This window comes from Scardinius erythrophthalmus (genome assembly GCF_964197995.2).
Source record: "Scardinius erythrophthalmus genome assembly, chromosome: 10".
Lineage (NCBI taxonomy): Eukaryota > Metazoa > Chordata > Actinopteri > Cypriniformes > Leuciscidae > Scardinius > Scardinius erythrophthalmus.
The window spans coordinates 21,173,398-21,193,627 of record NC_138230.1 but is presented as its reverse complement, the minus strand read 5'-3'; the positions used below and the strand labels follow the sequence as shown (position 1 = coordinate 21,193,627).

At 36.1% G+C, this 20,230-nt stretch overlaps 1 protein-coding gene across 2 annotated transcripts in view; it reads left to right on the top strand.

The window, feature by feature from the left end:
* The window catches only part of p3h4 (prolyl 3-hydroxylase family member 4 (inactive)), an 84,064-nt gene extending 67,636 nt beyond the window's left edge, over nt 1-16,428 (top strand). Inside the window, exon 7 of one of the 2 annotated variants that reach the window (XM_081377337.1) lies at nt 6,964-16,428. In XM_081377337.1, the coding sequence (XP_081233463.1) occupies nt 6,964-6,999 (36 nt within the window). In that variant the 3' untranslated portion in view covers nt 7,000-16,428. The other variant, XM_081377336.1, reaches the window with a different exon arrangement.
* Nucleotides 16,429-20,230: the final 3,802 nt, after the last annotated feature.

Sequence of the window (20,230 nt, the reverse complement as noted above, 5' to 3'; positions counted from 1 at the left end):
GGTTTACATACATGGTTTTAAACAATGGGAACGAACTTGATCTGAATTTAAATTTCAGAATAGATGAATTTGATTATACAGTGTTTGTGTCGACTGACTCTATGAGATGTTTTGGGTGTGGAAAGACGGGTCATCAGATTCGCGCTTGTCCGACCAGCAACGCGAATGTTAATAAACCCGGGCCTTCGGGTGTACAGCGTGAAGTGGTTCTTTCTAATGATGCGGATAAAGTAGTTTCAACTGATGCTGGTGTAAATCAAGAGTCTGCAGTTGAAACAAGAAATGAAAAAAATTGTCGTTGAAGAACATGGTATTGAACAGTTAGAATTGGCGGAAAATGAGTCCAATGTGAATAGTAAAAAATTGGAGTTGGTCCCAGTGAGTCAGATGCTTGATGTTGATTCTGCCACTGAAAATCCAAACAATGAGGATAATGTTTTATTGATGGAAGTAGATCAAGTAGACCTGTTTAAAACACCCCTGAAAAGGAAGAAGAGAAATGAATGTATTGTAAATAAACAAGCAAGAAAAACAAAAGCACAGGCCGATGAAATTGACCAAGGTGCTGGAAGTGAGAGTGATTCTTCTGATTCCACTGCTTCAATCTGTTCTCAGAGTGATTGGCCATGTCACGACTGCAGCACTGAAAAAATCAAGATATTTCTAAGAGTGACAAAAAAATCTAAGAGGTGTACAAGTCTTTGATTATTTTCCAAATCTTAAAAGATTTGTTGAAGTGACTAAGAGTTCAATGAATGAAGGATGCTTCTTAGATAAAGAAGTGTATCGTCTTAAAAAAATTGTCACTAAGGTTCAAAATCAACTGAGTAATAGCGACAATGAAGCTTGATTTAATGATGTATGGGGTCTGTCTCTTACTCAGTTTTCTATGGCTAATCTTATCCTGTACTATGGGTGAATTTCGCATTGCCTCATTAAATGTGAATGGAGCCAGAGATGTGAGGAAAAGATTGGAAATATATGAGGTAGTGAGACAGAAAAAAATTGTTTTATTTATGCAAGAGACCCATAGTGATGATAAAAATGCTGTTGAATGGTTTAAAGAATGGAATGTTTTATCTTTTTTAAGCCATAATACTTCCCTTAGTGGTGGAGTTGGTATTTTATTTGATAAAAACTGTGTTCCCAGTTCAGTTAAAATGGAAGAAATTATAAAAGGAAGAATTTTAAAAGTGATTGGGAATTTTGAAAAATATGTATTCATTTTTTTATGTATTTATGCCCCAAGTCAACCAATACAAAGAATGTGTTTTTTAGATACTCTTTGTAAAACTTTAGAAGAGTGTAAAGGGGAAGAATACTTGTTTTTGGGAGGTGATTTCAATTGTGCAGTAAGCAGTCTAGACAGAAATCATATTGAGCCACATATGCCATCACGCAGAAGGCTCATTCAAATGATTGAAACGCATGATTTAAGTGATGTATGGAGAAATTTTAACAAAGATGTTAGACAATATACTTGGGTTCATGCTCGAGATAACTTGTTATCATTGGCAAGGTTAGACAAGTTATATGTCTTTAAACACCACCTTAATATTTTTAAAAGATGTTTTATTTCTCCGGTTGGTATTTCAGATCATAGTCTAATAGGATATGTTATTTCTATGAATTCTGTTAAACCGAATAGTGCCTATTGGCATCTTAATACAACACTTTTAGATTATAGTCAGTTTAAAGAAATTTTAGAATGTTTCTGGATTAATTTTAAAGAGGAAAACAATTATTTTCAATCTTTAAAGAACTGGTGGGATTTTGGAAAAATTCGAATAAAACAACTATGTCAACAATACACCCTGAATGTCACCAAAGAATTGACTAAATCTGTTCAGATTTTAGAAGCTGAAGTTTTGAGACTTCAAAATTCAACACAAACTGGAAATCAAGACCTTATTGATGATTTTAAACTTAAAAAATCAGCTTTATCTGATCTGTTGGGTTTAAAGGCACAAGGAGCATTAATAAGATCACATTTCCAAAACTCAAATGAGATGGATGCTCCATCCAAAAAAATTTTTGGGTTAGAAAAGAAAAATGGCCAACGAAGATTGATTAACGTTTTACAATCTGAAAGTGGGGTTTTACTTTCAGATCCAATTGAAATGCGTAAGAGAGCAGTCAGTTTTTATGAAAAGTTGTATAAAAATGAGTCCAAAGAAGATCAGTGTATAGAACAATGTTTCTTTAGAGATTTACCTCAGATTTCTGAAGAATCCAATGAAGATCTTAATAAACCCATAACATTGGAAGAATTGTATAAGAATCTTCAAAACATGGAATGTGGTCGAGTTCCTGGAATGGATGGACTTCCAATTGAGTTTTATAAGTCTTATTGGAATATAATAGGTGAGGATTTATTGGAAGTTCTATATAACAGTTTAACTGAAGGATGTCTACCTTTAAGCTGTCGAAGAGCAGTTCTCACTCTTTTACCAAAAAAAGGTGATTTAACTCATATAACAAGTTGGCGACCTGTTTCTTTGTTATGCTGTGATTATAAAATACTTTCGAAAGTGTTATCAACAAGACTTGGAAAGGTTTTAGAAGAGGTTATACATCTAGATCAGTCTTATTGCATCCCTGGCAGGTCAATAATTGATAATATTTCATTAATTAGATATATTTTTGAAGTAGTTAAAATATTTGGTTTAAATGCAGGCTTGATTTCCATTGATCAAGAGAAGGCTTTTGATCGTGTTGAACATGATTATTTATGGAAAGTTATGAAAGCTTTCGGTTTTAATTCAGCGTTTAGTGATAAAATCAAAACTTTGTATAATGACATTGAGGGTGTGTTGAAGTTTAATGGTGGCTTATGCGCTCCTTTTAAGGTTAATCGTGGGATCAGACAAGGTTGTTCTTTGTCCGGAATGCTTTATGCACTGGCTATTGAACCTTTTTTACATAAACTGAGAAAAGAGTTGACTGGTTTAAAAAATTCCAAAATGTGATAATGCAATCAAGTTATCAGCGTATGCTGATGACATTGTTGTAATGATCGAAGGCCAGAAAGATATACAAAGTTTAATAAGAGTAGCCAATGATTTTGAATCTATTTCTTCTGCAAAAATCAATTGGAAAAAAGTGATGCAGTGTTGTTGGGAAAATGGAAAGAAAAACCACCAGATCTACCAGGTGGTTTAATATGGAAAAAGAATGGTTTTAAATATCTGGGGGTGCATCTGGGTGATGAAGCTACTGTGCAGAAGAATTGGGAAGGAGTAATTGAGAAGATAAAAGGTCGATTGGACAGGTGGAAGTGGCTTAAATCAGCAATGTCTTATAGAGGAAGGACGATTATAATAAATAACTTGGTTGCATCCTTTTTGTGGCATCGGTTGTCTTGTGTTGATCCACCAACATATTTGTTGGCAAAGATACAATCAATTTTGATAGAATTCTTTTGGGACAAGTTACATTGGGTAATACAAAATATTTTGTATTTACCAAAAGAGGAAGGTGGACAAGGACTGGTCCATCTGCAAAGCAGAACTGCTACATTTCGATTGCAGTTTTTGCAGAGATTTCTAAAAACTTCAGAAAATGCAAGTTGGAGAACAGTAACTAGCAGTATTTTGAAATCTGTTCAAGAGATGAACCTTGACAAATCCCTGTTTTTAATGGATCCTAAAAAGATTGAAATTTCATGTTTACCTGTTTTTTATCAAAATCTTTTTAAGGTTTGGAGTTGTTTTAATGTAAAGAAGTCTGAAAATACAAACTCCTTATTTTGGTTGCTGGAAGAACCCCTGATAAATGGTGCAAGACTGGATGTAATGAGCACAAGCAGCACATTTACTGAACTTTTTATTCAAGCTGAAATCACAACTTTAAAAAAAACTTGTAACTTTGGTGGGGGCTGAACTTGCTAATGCTGAAGAAGTGACTGCTTGTCTGAAGATGAAATCTGTTCGAACAATGGCTCAAATATTACAGAGGATGCGATCTGCTCTTACATCAGAGGAATCTAATATGCTCAAAGACTATTGTGAAGGACTTATTTGTCCTAATGATTTGGATCCCTTTCCTAAAATGGTTTTATCCCCCAATTTAAATTATCATTCTGGAATTTTCCTACAACTAAAGAGTTTGTTTAGATTTTAATGATGTTAATGGAAAACAGTTGTATAAGGTATGTGTAAAGTTTTTTAACAAAAAAGGTTTACATAAAAAAGTCGATACACCTTGGCGTGATGTTTTGAGATTAAATGAAAACGTAAGACCAGAGTGGAGAGCGATATATAAGCCACCATTAACTAAAAAAAAAACAGCTGACATTCATTGGAGGGTTTTACATGGAATAATTGCAGTCAATGCTTTCATTTCTATTTTAAAACATGATATGACACAACTATTTTAAGTCAAGATTGCCCTTTTTGTTCTGAAAGAGAAACTTTTCCACTGTTTTACTTATTGTTTCAGGCTAAAGCCTTTGTTTGAAATGTTAAAAGCAATTTTCAATTGTTTTAATGAAGTATTTTCTGTACAGATTTTAATTTGTGGCTTTAAATATACAAGAAGTAAGTGGGGAATGTCAGCTGTTGAATTTTGTACTTGGAAAAGCGAAAATGGCTATATACATTAGTAGGAGAAATCATATAGAACAAAGGAATGATAGTGATGTGGTACAGGTGTTTAAAGTAATGGTGAAATCCAGAATTGTTGTTGATTTTCGATTTTATAAAGTAATGAATAACTTAATGAAGTTTGAATCTATATGGTGTTACAGAGAAGCCTTATGTTCAGTTGTGAACGGAGAGTTGTGTTTTGCTTTAAATTTGTAAAGAATTAATTAATTGTGAAAAATTGTTTTTTTATGGTTGGTAATTTTTTATTGTAATAAAAGTAATTTTGAAAAATCTAAATCAAATCTCTCTCTCTATCTCTCTCTGTCTCTCTCTCTCTTTCTCTCTCTCTCGTCAGTTAACGTTAATAAGCTACATGCCTCGTTTTACTTTCTTTTCCATTTACATCTGACTGAACTACAAACTTTAACGTCTGTGAAAAAGGAATGTGCTCGACAAGCTCGTGTGTCTGTGCCGCTGCACGCTCTACTGAGCGTTTTCCGCTTATCAGCTTGCGCATCACAGCTATATAGATGTTACTATATTTCGTTTAATGTTCCACTAATTAGATACATTTACTTCTAAGACAGCCTTCTTTTTTATCCCCATTATACTCTCTGTCTCTCTGTTTTATACTCTCTGTCTCTCTGTTTTATACTCTCTGTATGTTTCTTTGTCTGGACACAAACACTGTACACACGCTGCCTGGTATTGGTTGTTGGTATCGGAGCATTTTTTTGAGTATGAGTACACAAGCGCAGTATCGGGCCCTATATATATATATATATATATATATATATATATATATATATATATATATATATATATATATATATATTACAGATACTGCGCTTTTATATATATATATATGTGTATAAATGTGTACACACATTAACACAAGGCGATGGTCTGATTCACTTGAAAATTGGTTTGTATTATCTAGAGATTCCTCAGGCATAAAGTTGTCAAAAGAAGTAAAGCATTAATTTTATCATTCAGCAAATATATGCAGAAATGTTTTTGGGTGTGACCCATCATGACTAATGGAACTATATCTTGTAATTGCTAAATCCAAACTTTGCAATACTAGATACACATGGACAACAGGACATTGAGGAAACCTGCAAAATTTCCCGAATAGTTAGGGGGTGCTGCTGTCCTACATTGTTCTATAAATTAGACTGTTCATATAAATATGTGAATGTGAACTGTGTTTGTTAACAGGAGACTGTGAGTTTAGAGGAAGCAGCATCAGCTCTGTCAAATCCACCTGATGAAGAGTTTGAGGGAATAGGGGACTATGAGGAGTCTTTCCTGGCTGAATGGTGGCAGGAACCCAAAACTAAAGGAGATACAGGAGAACCAGCTGCATAAAACACACCAATCTTTGTCTTTGTCTGGTGTCTTCCTCATCCATTGTTGCCTCATTCCCCCTTTTACTGGACATGATTTGTAATGCATTAATTGTAACTCTACTTTTAACCAGACCCTTTGGAGCTTTTGTATTATTCTAATAATAATACAGAATAATACTATTTTTGAAACAATAATACTATTATTTGAAACAATATGTATTGTGAAAGCGCTATACAAATAAATTAATGCAGTAAGGGATTTTTACCACACAAATCTAAAAACAAAAAAAATGCATATATTTGTAATATATTTTTTAGATGAGCTTATTGAAATTGGAAATGCATCACCAGTCTAAACTCTGCGTAAAATCAGGCCAGTATTTGGAATAGTATGTTAACCCTTGGTGTCGTTTTCTTTTTTCTTTTGTTACCCTCTCAAGCATTTAATGTGTTATCTATTAAAAAAAAATTGTTGATATGAAATGTGTCTGCATCTTTGATGTATAGTCTCCTTAATTCTGACTCACATTTAGCCATTTTGATTTCAAGTTATATAAGTGAGCTGACATTGCTTTTTATCTAGGGATGCACCGATAGGATTTTTAGTCTTTTAGGATTTTTAGCTAGCCTGGAAGCTAACACCGGACGGAAAGCTCTGCAGGAGAGAACAGAAACAGAAGTGGGGGAAACGAACCAGGCTAAAGGCTAGGCATTCAAGGCATCTCTACCAAGTGTATTTCTCACTAATGTCTGATCAATAATAAACAAAATGGATGAAATTAGACTTAAAACTGCATGACATTATCAACAAGCAACTCTCTGTTCATCCAGATGGAGTGTTTGTTGTTGCTGGAGATTTCAACCAAGCCAATCTTAAGACAGTTCTCCCAAAGTTTTCCCGAAATGTGAAATGTCCTACAACAATATCTTAGACCAGGTGTATACTAACATCAGAGGGGCATATAAGTCATGCCCTTCCCCCCATCTAGGGCTCTTTGATCACCTGGCTATATTTCTTTTTCCAGCCTACAGACCACAAATACAGACAAGGACACCAATAATCAAAACTTTGACGGTGTGGCCCATGGCAACAGACTTGAATATGTTTGCACTATCAGCATCATCATACGAATCTGGTATTAATATGGAAGAATATAACACCTCTGTTATGGAGTACATCAAATTCTGTGTGGACAGTGTTACCAGTAGTAAAATCATCCGTGTGTTCCCAAACCAAAAACCATGGATGAACAGCGAAGTACAACGCCTGCTCAAGGCACGGGATGCAGCCTACTGCACTAAAGATGCAGCAACATACGTTTACAAAAAAATTATTCACCACTGCCAGTGATTCACAAAGCATGTGGGAGAGGATCAGGACCATCACTAATTTCAAGGGGAAGACTCCAGACCCTTTCAACAGTGAGCCAGCATTAGCAGAGGAGCTGAACAGCTTCTTTGCCAGGTTTGACAGGGATAACAAAAGGACAGTGATGTCAGCCCTGTCACTTGAGGGAAGCACAGAACTGGTACTAACAACACATGAGGTGGATGCACCTTGCACACCATTAACCCACGCAAAGCAGCTGGACCAGATGGGGTGCCAGGACGTTTTCTGAGGGACTGTGCAGATCAGCTGACTGAGGTCATCACACACATTTAACCTCTCCCTGTCCTTTGTCATAGTACCAGCCTGTTTTAAAACATCAACCATCATCCCAATTCCCAAACATTCTGTGATCACTTGCCATAATGACTTGCCAGTGGCACTCACTCCCATAGCAGCTAAATGCCTGGAGAGGCTGATCCTCTCATACATTAGGAACTACGCAACTGCAAACATGGACCAGCTGCAGTTTGCTTACAAGGCAAACAGATCGACAGATGATGCAATTTTCATGGCTCTACACACTGTTCTGGAACATCTAGAACAGACTAACACCAGGATTCTCTTTGTCGATTACAGTTCACCCTTTAACACTATAGTTCCAAACAAATCACAAAACTACACCATCTGGGGCTAAATGCACACACATGCAACTGGATTTTTTAATGGACCAAACAGACCGTAAGGCTGGGAAAGTACACCTCTTCCACCCTAAGTACGGTAGCACTGCAAGGTTGTATTCTTAGTCCACTTCTTTACACTCTTTTCACCATAGGTGTGAAGTCCAGGGATCAGAAAGTGAAAGTCCTGCCATATGTTTATTCCACCCATGAACTCAGCTAGCTGATTTCAAAATCTCCTGGCTGAAAAACTGTGCTAATTAGCAAATCCAGGTGATTGGAACAAAATACTGAAACTTTTACTTTCTGAACCTGGACTTTACACCTCTGCTTTTTACACATGACTGTGTTGCTACTAACCCCACAAACTATATTGTAAAGTTTGCGGACGACACTACGGTCATTGGACCAAACAAGAGTAAAACATGTAATGGGAATTTTACATTTTAGACGTGTTTTTTTACTTTAAGATGTGTGCAACTTGTGTTAACGTTGAACATTCATTTATTTTTACTCATAAGCATTTAAAGAAATATAATCATATAAGGTTACAGGAACAAAATGTTCTGGGTGATAGACGACTTAGTAGCAAAGAGACTATGTGTACTCAAAGTGACCTATTGTTGTACTTCAAGTTTGAAAAGTATGTGCGCAGTTTTGATAGAAATAGAGATAAGCAAAATGTGTGAATTTGAGCAGCAGCTAAAAACAGGAACTTGTAGTAGGCATGGTATTGTTCTGTCTAGATATAATTTATGCAGACAAGAGATCTTGAACAAAATTGTTTCCTTTTAAGGTAACTAAGGCGATCTTTTGAGAGAGACCAGGATGTGTTTTGTGTATATAAGCTGGGCAAAAATCAGAAGTCGGGGCCTTCTCATATCAGACTCTGACTGATGTGTGAACTGCCTTTCTTGCAAGAAATAAAGCTGATCTTTGTTAACCTTTGAGCTATCCTACTGTCTTACAATTATTGATAAAAGTTGAGAAAAGAATTTCCACAACAAATGGCGACGAGGATTGGGAATCGCAAAGCTGATGACCTCCGTGGACGAAGCAATTGACTAATCATCCCAAAGACAAGAAGTCTCTGGCTCCGATACCCCAACGCTAAACTGCAAGGGACGGGAGAATTGTAGACACCACGGCAGGCCTAGGTGGACGCGATCCCGAATAAAAGCTGCAAAAAGCACGGTGAGAGAAAATTATTTATGTGGTAAATAAGAAAATTATTATTTTCCTAAAAGGGTCAGGGTTTTGGAATAAGCCTGAAAGTAATTTCCAAACAGGGTTTGAGAATAAGCCTGATAGTAATTTCTCAAATGCCATGTGTTAATTGTTTTCCCAGAAGGGCCAGAGTTTGAGAATAAGCCTGATAGTAATTTCTCAAACGTCCAGACAAGGTGCTGTTTGAAATAAGCCTGATAGTAATTTTCGAACATTTAAGAAGGCACTTGTTTGGGAAAAAGACCTAGCATCGACGGATGTGGGCATTTTTGAAAGTCCTAGATTGACGAATTTAGGCAGGCGTGGTGGCCACGCTGGGGGAAAGAATTAACACAGTGAATATAGTACGTGGTGACCACGTGAAGGGAAAGGATTTAAATACGCAAATATAAATACTGAAGAATTTAAATACGCAAATATAAATACTGAAGAATTTAAATACGCAAATATAAATACTGTTGAGTAAAATTAGTGTAAAAATGGGTAATGTTATTGATAAAGAGTTGGAGACAGTGGATTTCTCAAAAGGGAATTATTGTTCCATGACCAAGAAAAATGGAACACAGTTAAATTGTACGGATTTAATGTCTGTTTAATGTTTGAGTGTAAGCCATCTGCAAAAGACAAAGGAAAATTGGACAAAAAACAAGTCCAAAAATATACAGAAAAATATAATTATGACTTTGATGGTCGAATTATGAATGTATGAATGTTAAATGAGGCAATTACCAGACAAAGAAGACAGATAAACGCAGCATTAGCACCATTAGAGAGTGCAAATAGTAGAGAGACAAAGGCAGAGGAAGCCAGAAAAACTTTACTAAACTCTGTTTCTAATTCTTCCGAGGAAATGAGATGCATGAAAACCCGCCTGGCTGAGGACGACCGCTGTCCGGCTCCCTACTCCCCCTACCAACCACCACCAGCAGTGGCCCTCCACGAACCACAAAGACAACCAGGAGCAATGGGAGGTCAAGATCCTGAGGAAGACAAAGAAGAAGAGGGAACGAGTCTGCAAGCAAGACCACCAAGACACCCTGAACATCGAAGCTTGCTAGGTTCGACTACCCTGCCCTCTGCTCCTCCAGACTACACTCCTCCATCTCCAAAATTCATAAATGTTCACCAACCCAAAGAGAAGCACAGGCCAGACAATCAAAGATAAGTACATATGAAGAATAGCTGAAAACTGTTTTTTCTGGACGGTCTGGACCCTGAAATAGGGAAAAAGGTCAAAACGTCTTGTGTGGGGCACCACCAAGCGCGGCTGGAAGAAATCCGGCGACACGCAACGTATCAACAACAGCTGCTGAGAGACCAAGCCAAGAACAAACAGAAAAAGACTGACAAAGACACTCAACTGGCTCTGCTGAAGAGGAGGAGGAAGAGGTGGCAGAAGAGGACGAGGAAGAGGACGTGGAATGGGTGACCAACCTGCAATGGACCCTGAAGCTTGTTAAATTGTGGGCGAAAAGGACACTGGAGAAATGACTGTCCGGATCCTCCAAAGAAGAGAGGATTCCAACAGCCACCAGAGCCACAAGGAGATTGAAAGAAGGAGGGGGCGGGGAGCGACGGTGAAGGGTCTGACTCCCAGGTGGTAAATATGTCTAATCTTATCTCTTTTTCTGCTCCTTGCAATGAAGAAAATATGCTTGCTGTTTCTTGCAATGAAGAAAATTCGCTTGCTGATACTGAACGAATGTATAAAGCATTTGCAAAATTACCAATGATTGATATCAGTATCGAGGGTAGGAAAATTAAGTTCTAAATTGACAGTGGAGTGAAGAACTCAGCAATTAAAAATGAACAATTGCCTGATTTAACTGTATTATCTGTAAAATGGACAACCTCCAGAAGTGCCACAGGGCATCTGGTAAAGGAACCATATACAGCAGATTTGTCTTGTCAGATTGGTGATCGCTCATTTTCTCATGCTTTTCTTGTAACTACTACCTGTCCTTGTAATCTTCTGGGAAGAGATTTGATGTGTAAACTGAAGCTGAACTTGTATTGTGATGACAGTGGCCTCACTGCTGATATGAATATGGTGTGAATGCCAACTGAAACATTATATGTTTTTGAATGGAGCACTCCTCAGTGTGGTCTGCAAAACAAAGCCACAAATAGGATGCCTCCTGACCATGATTTCATGGAAGATAGTGATTTGCATTGCACATGTCATGTTAGCAGTGAGCCAGATGAAATATTTGCTGAAAAATGGTCTGAACTAGAGATTGAGGAACTGAAAACCTCAGAGTTAGTTTGGTCAGATAAATGGTGTGCTGTGAAGGTTGAATTGACTGATAGCCAAGCATCACTGTATGATGTGGAGGGGGCCGTCCCTCACATCTCTTTAGCTAAACCACAGACTGCAGAGTGGAGTGAATTGGGGCTTTTTGTGAAACAATGTGACTCAAGATTGGTGGCCAACCACTGACAAAAATGTGTGGCATCTGAGAGCACAGGGTTTTACAAACAGTCACTAAGAGAAAATATTAAGGGAATCAGAACTGTTAAAGTGATGAATAAATAGTACTATATGAATTGCACGTGTTTAAATATTATACTTTCTATATGAAGGCGTCTAGAATTTGTATCCCGTTATCCCTGGGAGACAGTGTGGAAAAATGGTTTTGATCTATGAGATTCTAAGAGCCAATGGTTTACTGTATGTTTAACTAAGATACTTTTTTGTGCATTGTGCATATGAGAATGAGATTGGGTGACCAACTTTAAATATAAATTGAGATTTGACAAAAATATTGGTGGTCACTCCATTTCATTTAAAAGGTAATTTTCTGGATTCAATAGAAACAATGTTTTCTAATTATAAACATTTGAAATCACATGCTGTCATCATCAGCGAGATAGAAATGTTTTTTATTTTTGTCCATGGATCAAAGATTGTGTGAAGGTTTCCAAATCTTCTTTTAAATAGCTTATGAGCAACAACAAAAAGTTGGAAAATTGAAATTGTGCAAAGAATGACGAATTGCATTTGAGAAATTAAAACGGATTCTCTCAACTGCAATTGTAGGTCTATACGATTTCTATTTGATTTTGAAAAGTTAGGTTTACGTTCACTGTGTTAAACTCAAACACATGACGACTGCATCGGACAACTGAGAATTGATATCGTAACGTTCAGACACTGTCGCAAGGGGAATGCCACAGTGTGTCTACGTTCAGTAGTTTCTGTCGTCGTCGAACTTTGTTACCGTTCATATTTGGTGGTATTCCACTCCTAATATATGTTCCCCATTCAGTTCATAAACTGCTAAGGCAGACAAGAATGAATGAATGAATGAATGAATCTCTGGCCAGAGAGGGGGGTGTGGAGTTTGTGAAAGTGAGTGTGTGAATTATGGTGTTCAGAGACATAAATGATGTCAATCAAAACAGCTGTATCTAAACAGGTTAAAATATGACCCAACAGGGAAGAAAATATTCCCAATAAAATAACAACCATGGATGAATTTGGCTAACTATCGTGGTATGGGTTATTGTTGTGGCAGAAATAAACAATGCCACACACACGCGCAGCGTATAACTTTGGGAAGGCAGAGAGCAAGCAAGCTTGCCCTGCACCCAATACTTAACGTTTTACTTTTTACAGGATGTCATGATGGATCTCATCGAACAGAACTGATTCTGTTCCAAATGTATAAAATATTGTCTTGTTACTGTTTAACATGAAATTTCACAGGTCTCATCAAAAAAGGATGACCGGCCAGACAAGCAGATGAGTCGACATGACGACATGATACATGTTGTCACTAACAAAAATACTTAAGGTCTCCATTCACAGGTTGTTCTTGTGGTTCACTCCACAAACAAGGTCCCATCTGGGGTGCAGTGACACCTCCGTCCAAGCATATCGACTTAAACTACACCAACCAGCCCTCAGCAACCCCAAACGCAGACACCAACGACAACGCACAGCGTGAAGTGAGGGACAAAGAAAGTGCTAGTAACTTTCCTCCCTTGCCGACGTGGGAAAGCCCATTTGCGACGGTTCGCAAAGAATCACCCTGGTGAAGATGGAACGTCCATGGGGCAACGAGATGATCAACACATCTGGAGGAAGATGTGGACCAACTAATGGTTTAAGCTTAGCATGATAATTAATTGTGTGTTATGTCAATTGATGTTTTTATTCAGTTCAATCAAACTGTGCGACTGAGAATTGATATAGATCTCATGATTTGAACAATTACTAATTAATAGGTACATTCAGGTACTCGTAAATTAAGAAGAGGAAAATGTCTTAATTCTGTAGAGTATAAGGACTCTAAATAGGTATATTACTGTAAAGATAAAAATAATCTAGGGACTATTTTTGAAGAAACTTGAGGGGTTTAGAACCCTAATTCAGATATCATAGATGCTAAAAAAAAATAATAATAGTTGTAATAGTTGTTCTCTAATAAGAGAGGATAAGTTACTTTGCTGGACCAGGTCCGAGTAGATAATTGGGTAAACTTCTATAGCGATTAATTAATGACTAAATTAAATATTTTTTAGGTGTTTCCATTTGTTAAAATAGCAAAAGAAAAACTTTCAAAAGGTGATTGATTTTGGGAAACATATTTAATTTCTGGATTATTATTAGTTAAAGAAGTTACCAGTGTGATTATTGAAATGTTCCTTTCATGTATTGTCTAATGTCTGCATTTGATATCTGAGAGGTGACTGCAGGTCTAGTCTATCTAGGAATACAGTAACAGTGCTTGCTAATTTAGCCAGGCTTCCATAAATGAAATATGGACTTGTTTTGTTGAGAAAGGTCTTCAACGAATTAAAAATAATTATGTAGGGGGCACAAAGTTAAAACCTAGACCAAGAACAATGTAACACTTTTGAATTTGAATTTAACACAGTTGAAATGTTAAATTTAAACTAAAATGAATCTAAACAGTTAAGACATTTCAGTGAAATAGAATATTTGCTCATAAAGCAAAATTCTAAAAAGCTTTCTTAATTCAAAATGAAGTTACAGATTTAATGATCTGGATCAATGGATCCATAATGAACTATTCCGCATTGCCAACAAATAGAGGCAGGACATGTTATGTCCATCGGTTAATTCTGGAAAAAAATAGGATTTTAGGATAGATAATAAATGATTAAATGGCACATCAGCAGCTAAAGCTATTCTCATGGCAACAGCTGGGTGAGAGTTAATTTTAAAAATAATGACATAGTTTGAAACAAGATAATACAATTATTGATATTTGTGTTAAGGATAAAAATGAAAGTATTTTAGAACTTTTTGGTTAGATTTTATTACACAGATCCTTAAATAGATCTGACTAAGTAAAACAATCGCCTACTTGAATTAACAGCTAGCAAAATAAGGTTACGAAAAATGGTTAATCAGCAGTATCAGCCTGTTAAAGACCTAATAGATCAATGTGATTCGAAATTTAGCAAAGGATAATGAAACTTGATTCAAAGTTAAAAGGCAATGTACTATGGTATGATTAGTTTTTTTCTGAAAATAGAATTAGATTTCTTGAAGATAGAATGTTGGGAAGAAGATGAAGTTGAGGTTACAGTGCCTGAAGATGAGGTATACGTTAACGAGAGCGAACATGGGTTTGACTAAGAAACTAAGAAAATTTACCTGTTGTAAATTACTATGATTATGGAGAAGTAAATGTCAAATTGTGTGTATGTTCTTTGAATGAACATGGGGTGGATTGTAATGGGAATTTTACATTTTAGACGTGTTTTTTTACTTTCAGATGTGTGCAACTTGTGTTAACGTTGAACATTCATTTATTTTTACTCATAAGCATTTAAAGAAATATAATCATATAAGGTTACAGGAACAAAATGTTCTGGGTGATAGACGACTTAGTAGCAAAGAGACTATGTGTACTCAAAGTGACCTATTGTTGTACTTCAAGTGTGAAAAGTATGTGCGCAGCTTTGATAGAAATAGAGATAAGCAAAATGTGTGAATTTGAGCAGCAGCTAAAAACAGGAACTTGTAGTAGGCATGGTATTGTTCTGTCTAGATATAATTTATGCAGACAAGAGATCTTGAACAAAATTGTTTCCTTTTAAGGTAACTAAGGCGATCTTTTGAGAGAGACCAGGATGTGTTTTGTGTATATAAGCTGGGCAAAAAGCAGAAGTCGGGGCCTTCTCATATCAGACTCTGACTGATGTGTGAACTGCCTTTCTTGCAAGAAATAAAGCTGATCTTTGTTAACCTTTGAGATATCCTACTGTCTTACAATTATTGATAAAAGTTGAGAAAAGAATTTCCACAACAAACAGCATACAGACAAGAGGTACAGAGATTGCACACATGGTGTGATGGCCACAACCTCACACTCAACATCAGGAAAACAAAAGAAAATATAGCTGCGAGCAGCGATGACAGGCCCAAGCAGGTGGCTCCGCCACAACGGTGCCTTTAGGGTAACTCTGCACGACGGGCAATATGAAGTTAAACCCGGTAAATGTAAAATAACCATATCAAAGTTGTCTGAATACACCACATTTTTTTTTGCATCAGCTGGTACAGCCAGCTACAACAGCCACATCCATGGGTTCATTTAAATTTAGATGGATTTCATGTCATAAGATGTCATAGGTCACTTTCAGATGAGTGCAAAGTTATCTTTTGCAGCTCAAAAAGTATTTTGTTCACAAGTACAGTATTCCCATATGGAAAAGAAACAGAAAAAACTTGTAAGAATTTCCTATTGCCTACAATAGTAAATGTTTATGTTTTATATGCATTATATGTCTTATGAGAGTTATATGTCTCATATTATGATTTACTCATGAAAGTGGCCACTTTCGCATTTTTCTCATACAACGTAATTATATGAATTAAGTATGAATCAAACAAACAATATATATGCTGTTTATAAGGATAGTACATGGCAAAGTATGTTTTTCGTATATGTTCCATATCATTTTTGCATTTTTAATTACTATGTAAAACATGCCTTAGTTATAAAGACATATAAAATGTATATATTAATATTTACAATTACATACATCTTTCTTGTGCGTAAAGTATATCTAATTTAAATGTAAACTATGCTTTCTTTATGTTTTTTATAAGTTTGTTATATGTCAGCCAAGTAACATGTCCATGTATGTATAAAAGCATATACTTTTTATATATGAATATATACCATTCTATATAGGTTTTTTGTATGTAATGTCTATTAATATTTCCATGTAAACTATGCTGTCTTTATGTTTTTTAAATAAAATTCTTACGTCAGCCAATGAACATAGTAGCATTAAAAACATACTTTTTATGTATGAAATTATATAATTTCATATGAGTTTCTACAGTCAAAAACATTTGATGAAGCAGAGTTAAAACTGGCAAGGGTTTGGTCAACACCCAGATCAACTACTTTCTACCACACAATGACATAAATGCAGTCCGAATACATGTGTAATATTAAAAACAAAGCTGCTAGGATATCTTTTCAATAGTCTTTATTAACAGTTAAACTCTTCTGTGATTACAGTACTGACAGCAGTAAACCCTAATCCTAAGAACAATGTTTTCAAATATTAGATTTAAATGAACTTGTGACTACATAGGAATATCTTTCACAATTTGATATTTTCACACACTACAAGCCTGCATACAAACCTGAGGAGCACATGCTTATCCTATTCCTATTCTAACATGGGAACAGTGTCACCAACATCTAAACATTGTCAATACAAACAGGTGTATTCACATTCAAGGAACGAGGCATGGGGCAATCAATCGCTCTGAGCATAATGCTAATACTGCCTATACTGTTTACTTAGATATTTTGAGTATACTCGATTTTGAAATTGCAAAGTACACAAACAAAAACATTTTAGAAACCTAAACTTAAAATGCCTTAATGGCTTACATATATGCCAGTTTTGTTCTTCTGCACACTGGATACCTCAGAATAAACAGGCACTATAAGCAGTAAATACTTTCAGTAGACAGTAGTCAGAACCTGTTTTGCCCCAGGGCCAAGGACTATGTGACACACCTGTGTGAAACTCAGAGCAAACAAAACAGTTTACACACCAGCATTTTTACTTTTTGACCGGAGTTCTGTAATCTTGGCATTGATCGTACTTCCAATGCTGGAAAGCTGGGTCCCTGGCCACTTCTCAAGAGTTGCACCGAAACATGAACAAAAAAAACATGCAAAAATTATTCCAGTAGGCTGGAATCAGGAAACACACAAAAGCAGAGACTATTGGTCAAACACCCATTAAAAAGAAGAAAACATACTGTAAATGGCATCCAATTTATTTTTGTCTAATGGTTGACGAGCCTCTCCTCCGCCTCGTTTGTTCCCCCGAAGATTGCTCACCAGCAGTATTTCCACTGGAAAGACTGCGGTGAGCAGATGCCTCACAAAGACTGTTGCCGAATTGGCATTGATGGCATAGGCCCACGCCAGTTTCTCAACCATGACTCCGGTCCCAGGATGGATCTCAACCTGGACACAAGGTGAGCATTAAAGTTTAAAATACCAGTATGTCTGACTTTTTTCAGCCCAACAGACTTTAGACATATAAGCACATTAGATATGCCATACTCATTACTTTACACTGTAATTACTTGTTTAATGAAATGTATGGGGTTGATTGTTTTTATGTGGTTTGTGGGACGCTTTGGCAATATTGTTGTTACATTCATGCCAATAAAGCAAATTTGAATTGAATTGAATTGAATTAAAAGCAAGTCTGGCAAGCAGTAGATCTATTTTATATGCTGTATGTACCGCACAGCCAGGAAAAGAGGAGGAGGGAGGTTGGTGCCGTCGGGCCGCATAGAGATGATTGCGCAGTATGTTTTTCGATGTCAGTCAAAGTTCTGTTGATTTTCCTAAAGAAACAGTGGACAGTAACGTTACGGTAACTAACGTTAACTGGGAACGAATCACTGCAACCTTAATGGAGAACTCCGGTCAATTTTAACATTAAGCTACCCAACAGTATGCAAATATACAAAACCATAATAAATAAAAAACTTGATCATTTACAGCTGTGTACAACTATTTTCCTTGGAACAAATAAATTATTTATACAAACTTATAGCTGTTGGTGAGAAATAATTTTATTTAATTTTATTTATAATTGTTATGCTTAAATGAAAATATTCTGACAGTGAGACTTGTTAACCACAGGCTACTCACTCCCACTGTATAAAAAAATGCCTAAACACAAGTTAAAAACTATACGCACCTTTACAAAGAAACTGACATAATTTCATAACAAGCATTAATTATATATTCCTCTACCCACCTAATAAAACTAATGCAATATAAATCATTATATTTACTATTATACTATATAATATTATAGTATATTTACTATATTTATTTATTACTACATAGTATTCAATATAAACAGGGTTCTCAAGTTTTATCAAAAGCTTGGAGTGAGATCACATGTGGTTGGGGGAGGAGCCTAATGGAGCCCCGCCCCCACCCCCCAATTTTACCCATTGTTCATAATTAACCAGCACAAATAGCGTACCGCACGATATACGTCACCTTTTCTCATTAATATTCATTAAGCTAGCGATCTGTCAGATCTAGGGCCTACCTGTAGCATGACCAGGCTTGCTAGAAAAAGGCAGAGGCTGAACATGTCTTACATATTTAAATAAGAGTATTTTAAGAAAGTAGGCCTACATATGACTTTTATGATAAATGTCATTCAAGGCAGTAGTAGCACCTACAAGTAACTATATGTATGTATATATATATATATATATATATATATATATATATATATATATATATATATATATATATACATATATACATATATATATACATACATACATACATATATATATGAAGAGTTCAGATGCAAAAGCCTCTAAGTGCCATCTGAAATTTTCTTCTAGAACGATCATTTTTACCAAGCTCGTATATTTAAGTTCAGTAATTTCACTTAAATGACAATTAATAGGTCATTTTCAGTGTCATTTAAGTGAAATTACTGAACTTAAATATACGATCTTGATAAAAATGATCATTCTAGATGAAAATTTCAGATGGCACTTAGAGGCTTTTGCATCTGAACTCTTCATATATACATACATACATACATATATACATATATATATACATACATACATACATATATATATATATATACATACATACATATATATATATATATATATATATAGAGAGAGAGAGAGAGAGAGAGAGAGAGAGAGAGAGAGAGAGAGTTATTCATTCATTCAAAATAATGTCTGGGGCGTAGACCCATCGTTCACATTTATCCCTCTAGGTTTTTGGCTTCGGGAAACGAATAAAGAATACATCCTTCATATGTGGACGGTCATAGTGTCTGGAGTCGTTTCTGCAAGTTCCATAACAGCAGTGTTTACTCGGCATGTTCTTATTTGAGGGATAACCGGCAGAAAACAAGCAGTACTAGCATGAATCATAAGCGAGCTCGCTCAGAGAATGTGTAATAGGAAGAGAATTGGCACTCTCTGCTTACTTCCGGTTTCTGGACTGGCTGCAGTAACACGTCTCTGTCCATGCGGGGGCGCTCGCAGGCGAGTGCAGAATGAATGGAGGTCTATGGCGAAAAACCCTCAAAATCCACTTTTCTCAGGATATAATTTTTTGTCTAGTAATTTGAATGTTGTATTCGAAAGGAGATGCAAAGAAATGACACATTGCTGGGTGTTAGATTTTTTAGAGTCACTTATTTGGTTTAAAAAGTCTTTTAAAATGTCAATGACGTCAGAATGCTGACGTCATTAGCAGAATGCTAGCGTGTTATGGGCAACAACAACTCAACCTGTAAGAAATCGAAAAGAAATAAGTACTCGTTCATTCAAATTTCGACCTATAACCCATGTTGAACTTGCAAAACCTACAATAAAATCTGAGATTTCTCAACGGCAATCGGGTGAAAGAGACACATTTAGCCGTCTAGCCCCATAGACTCCCATTCAGTCTGCACTCGCCCGCGATCACCTCCAGTGGAATTCTAATGGAACTGCAACCAAGATCAATACAATGAGGCTAATGGGAAGTGCCAAGG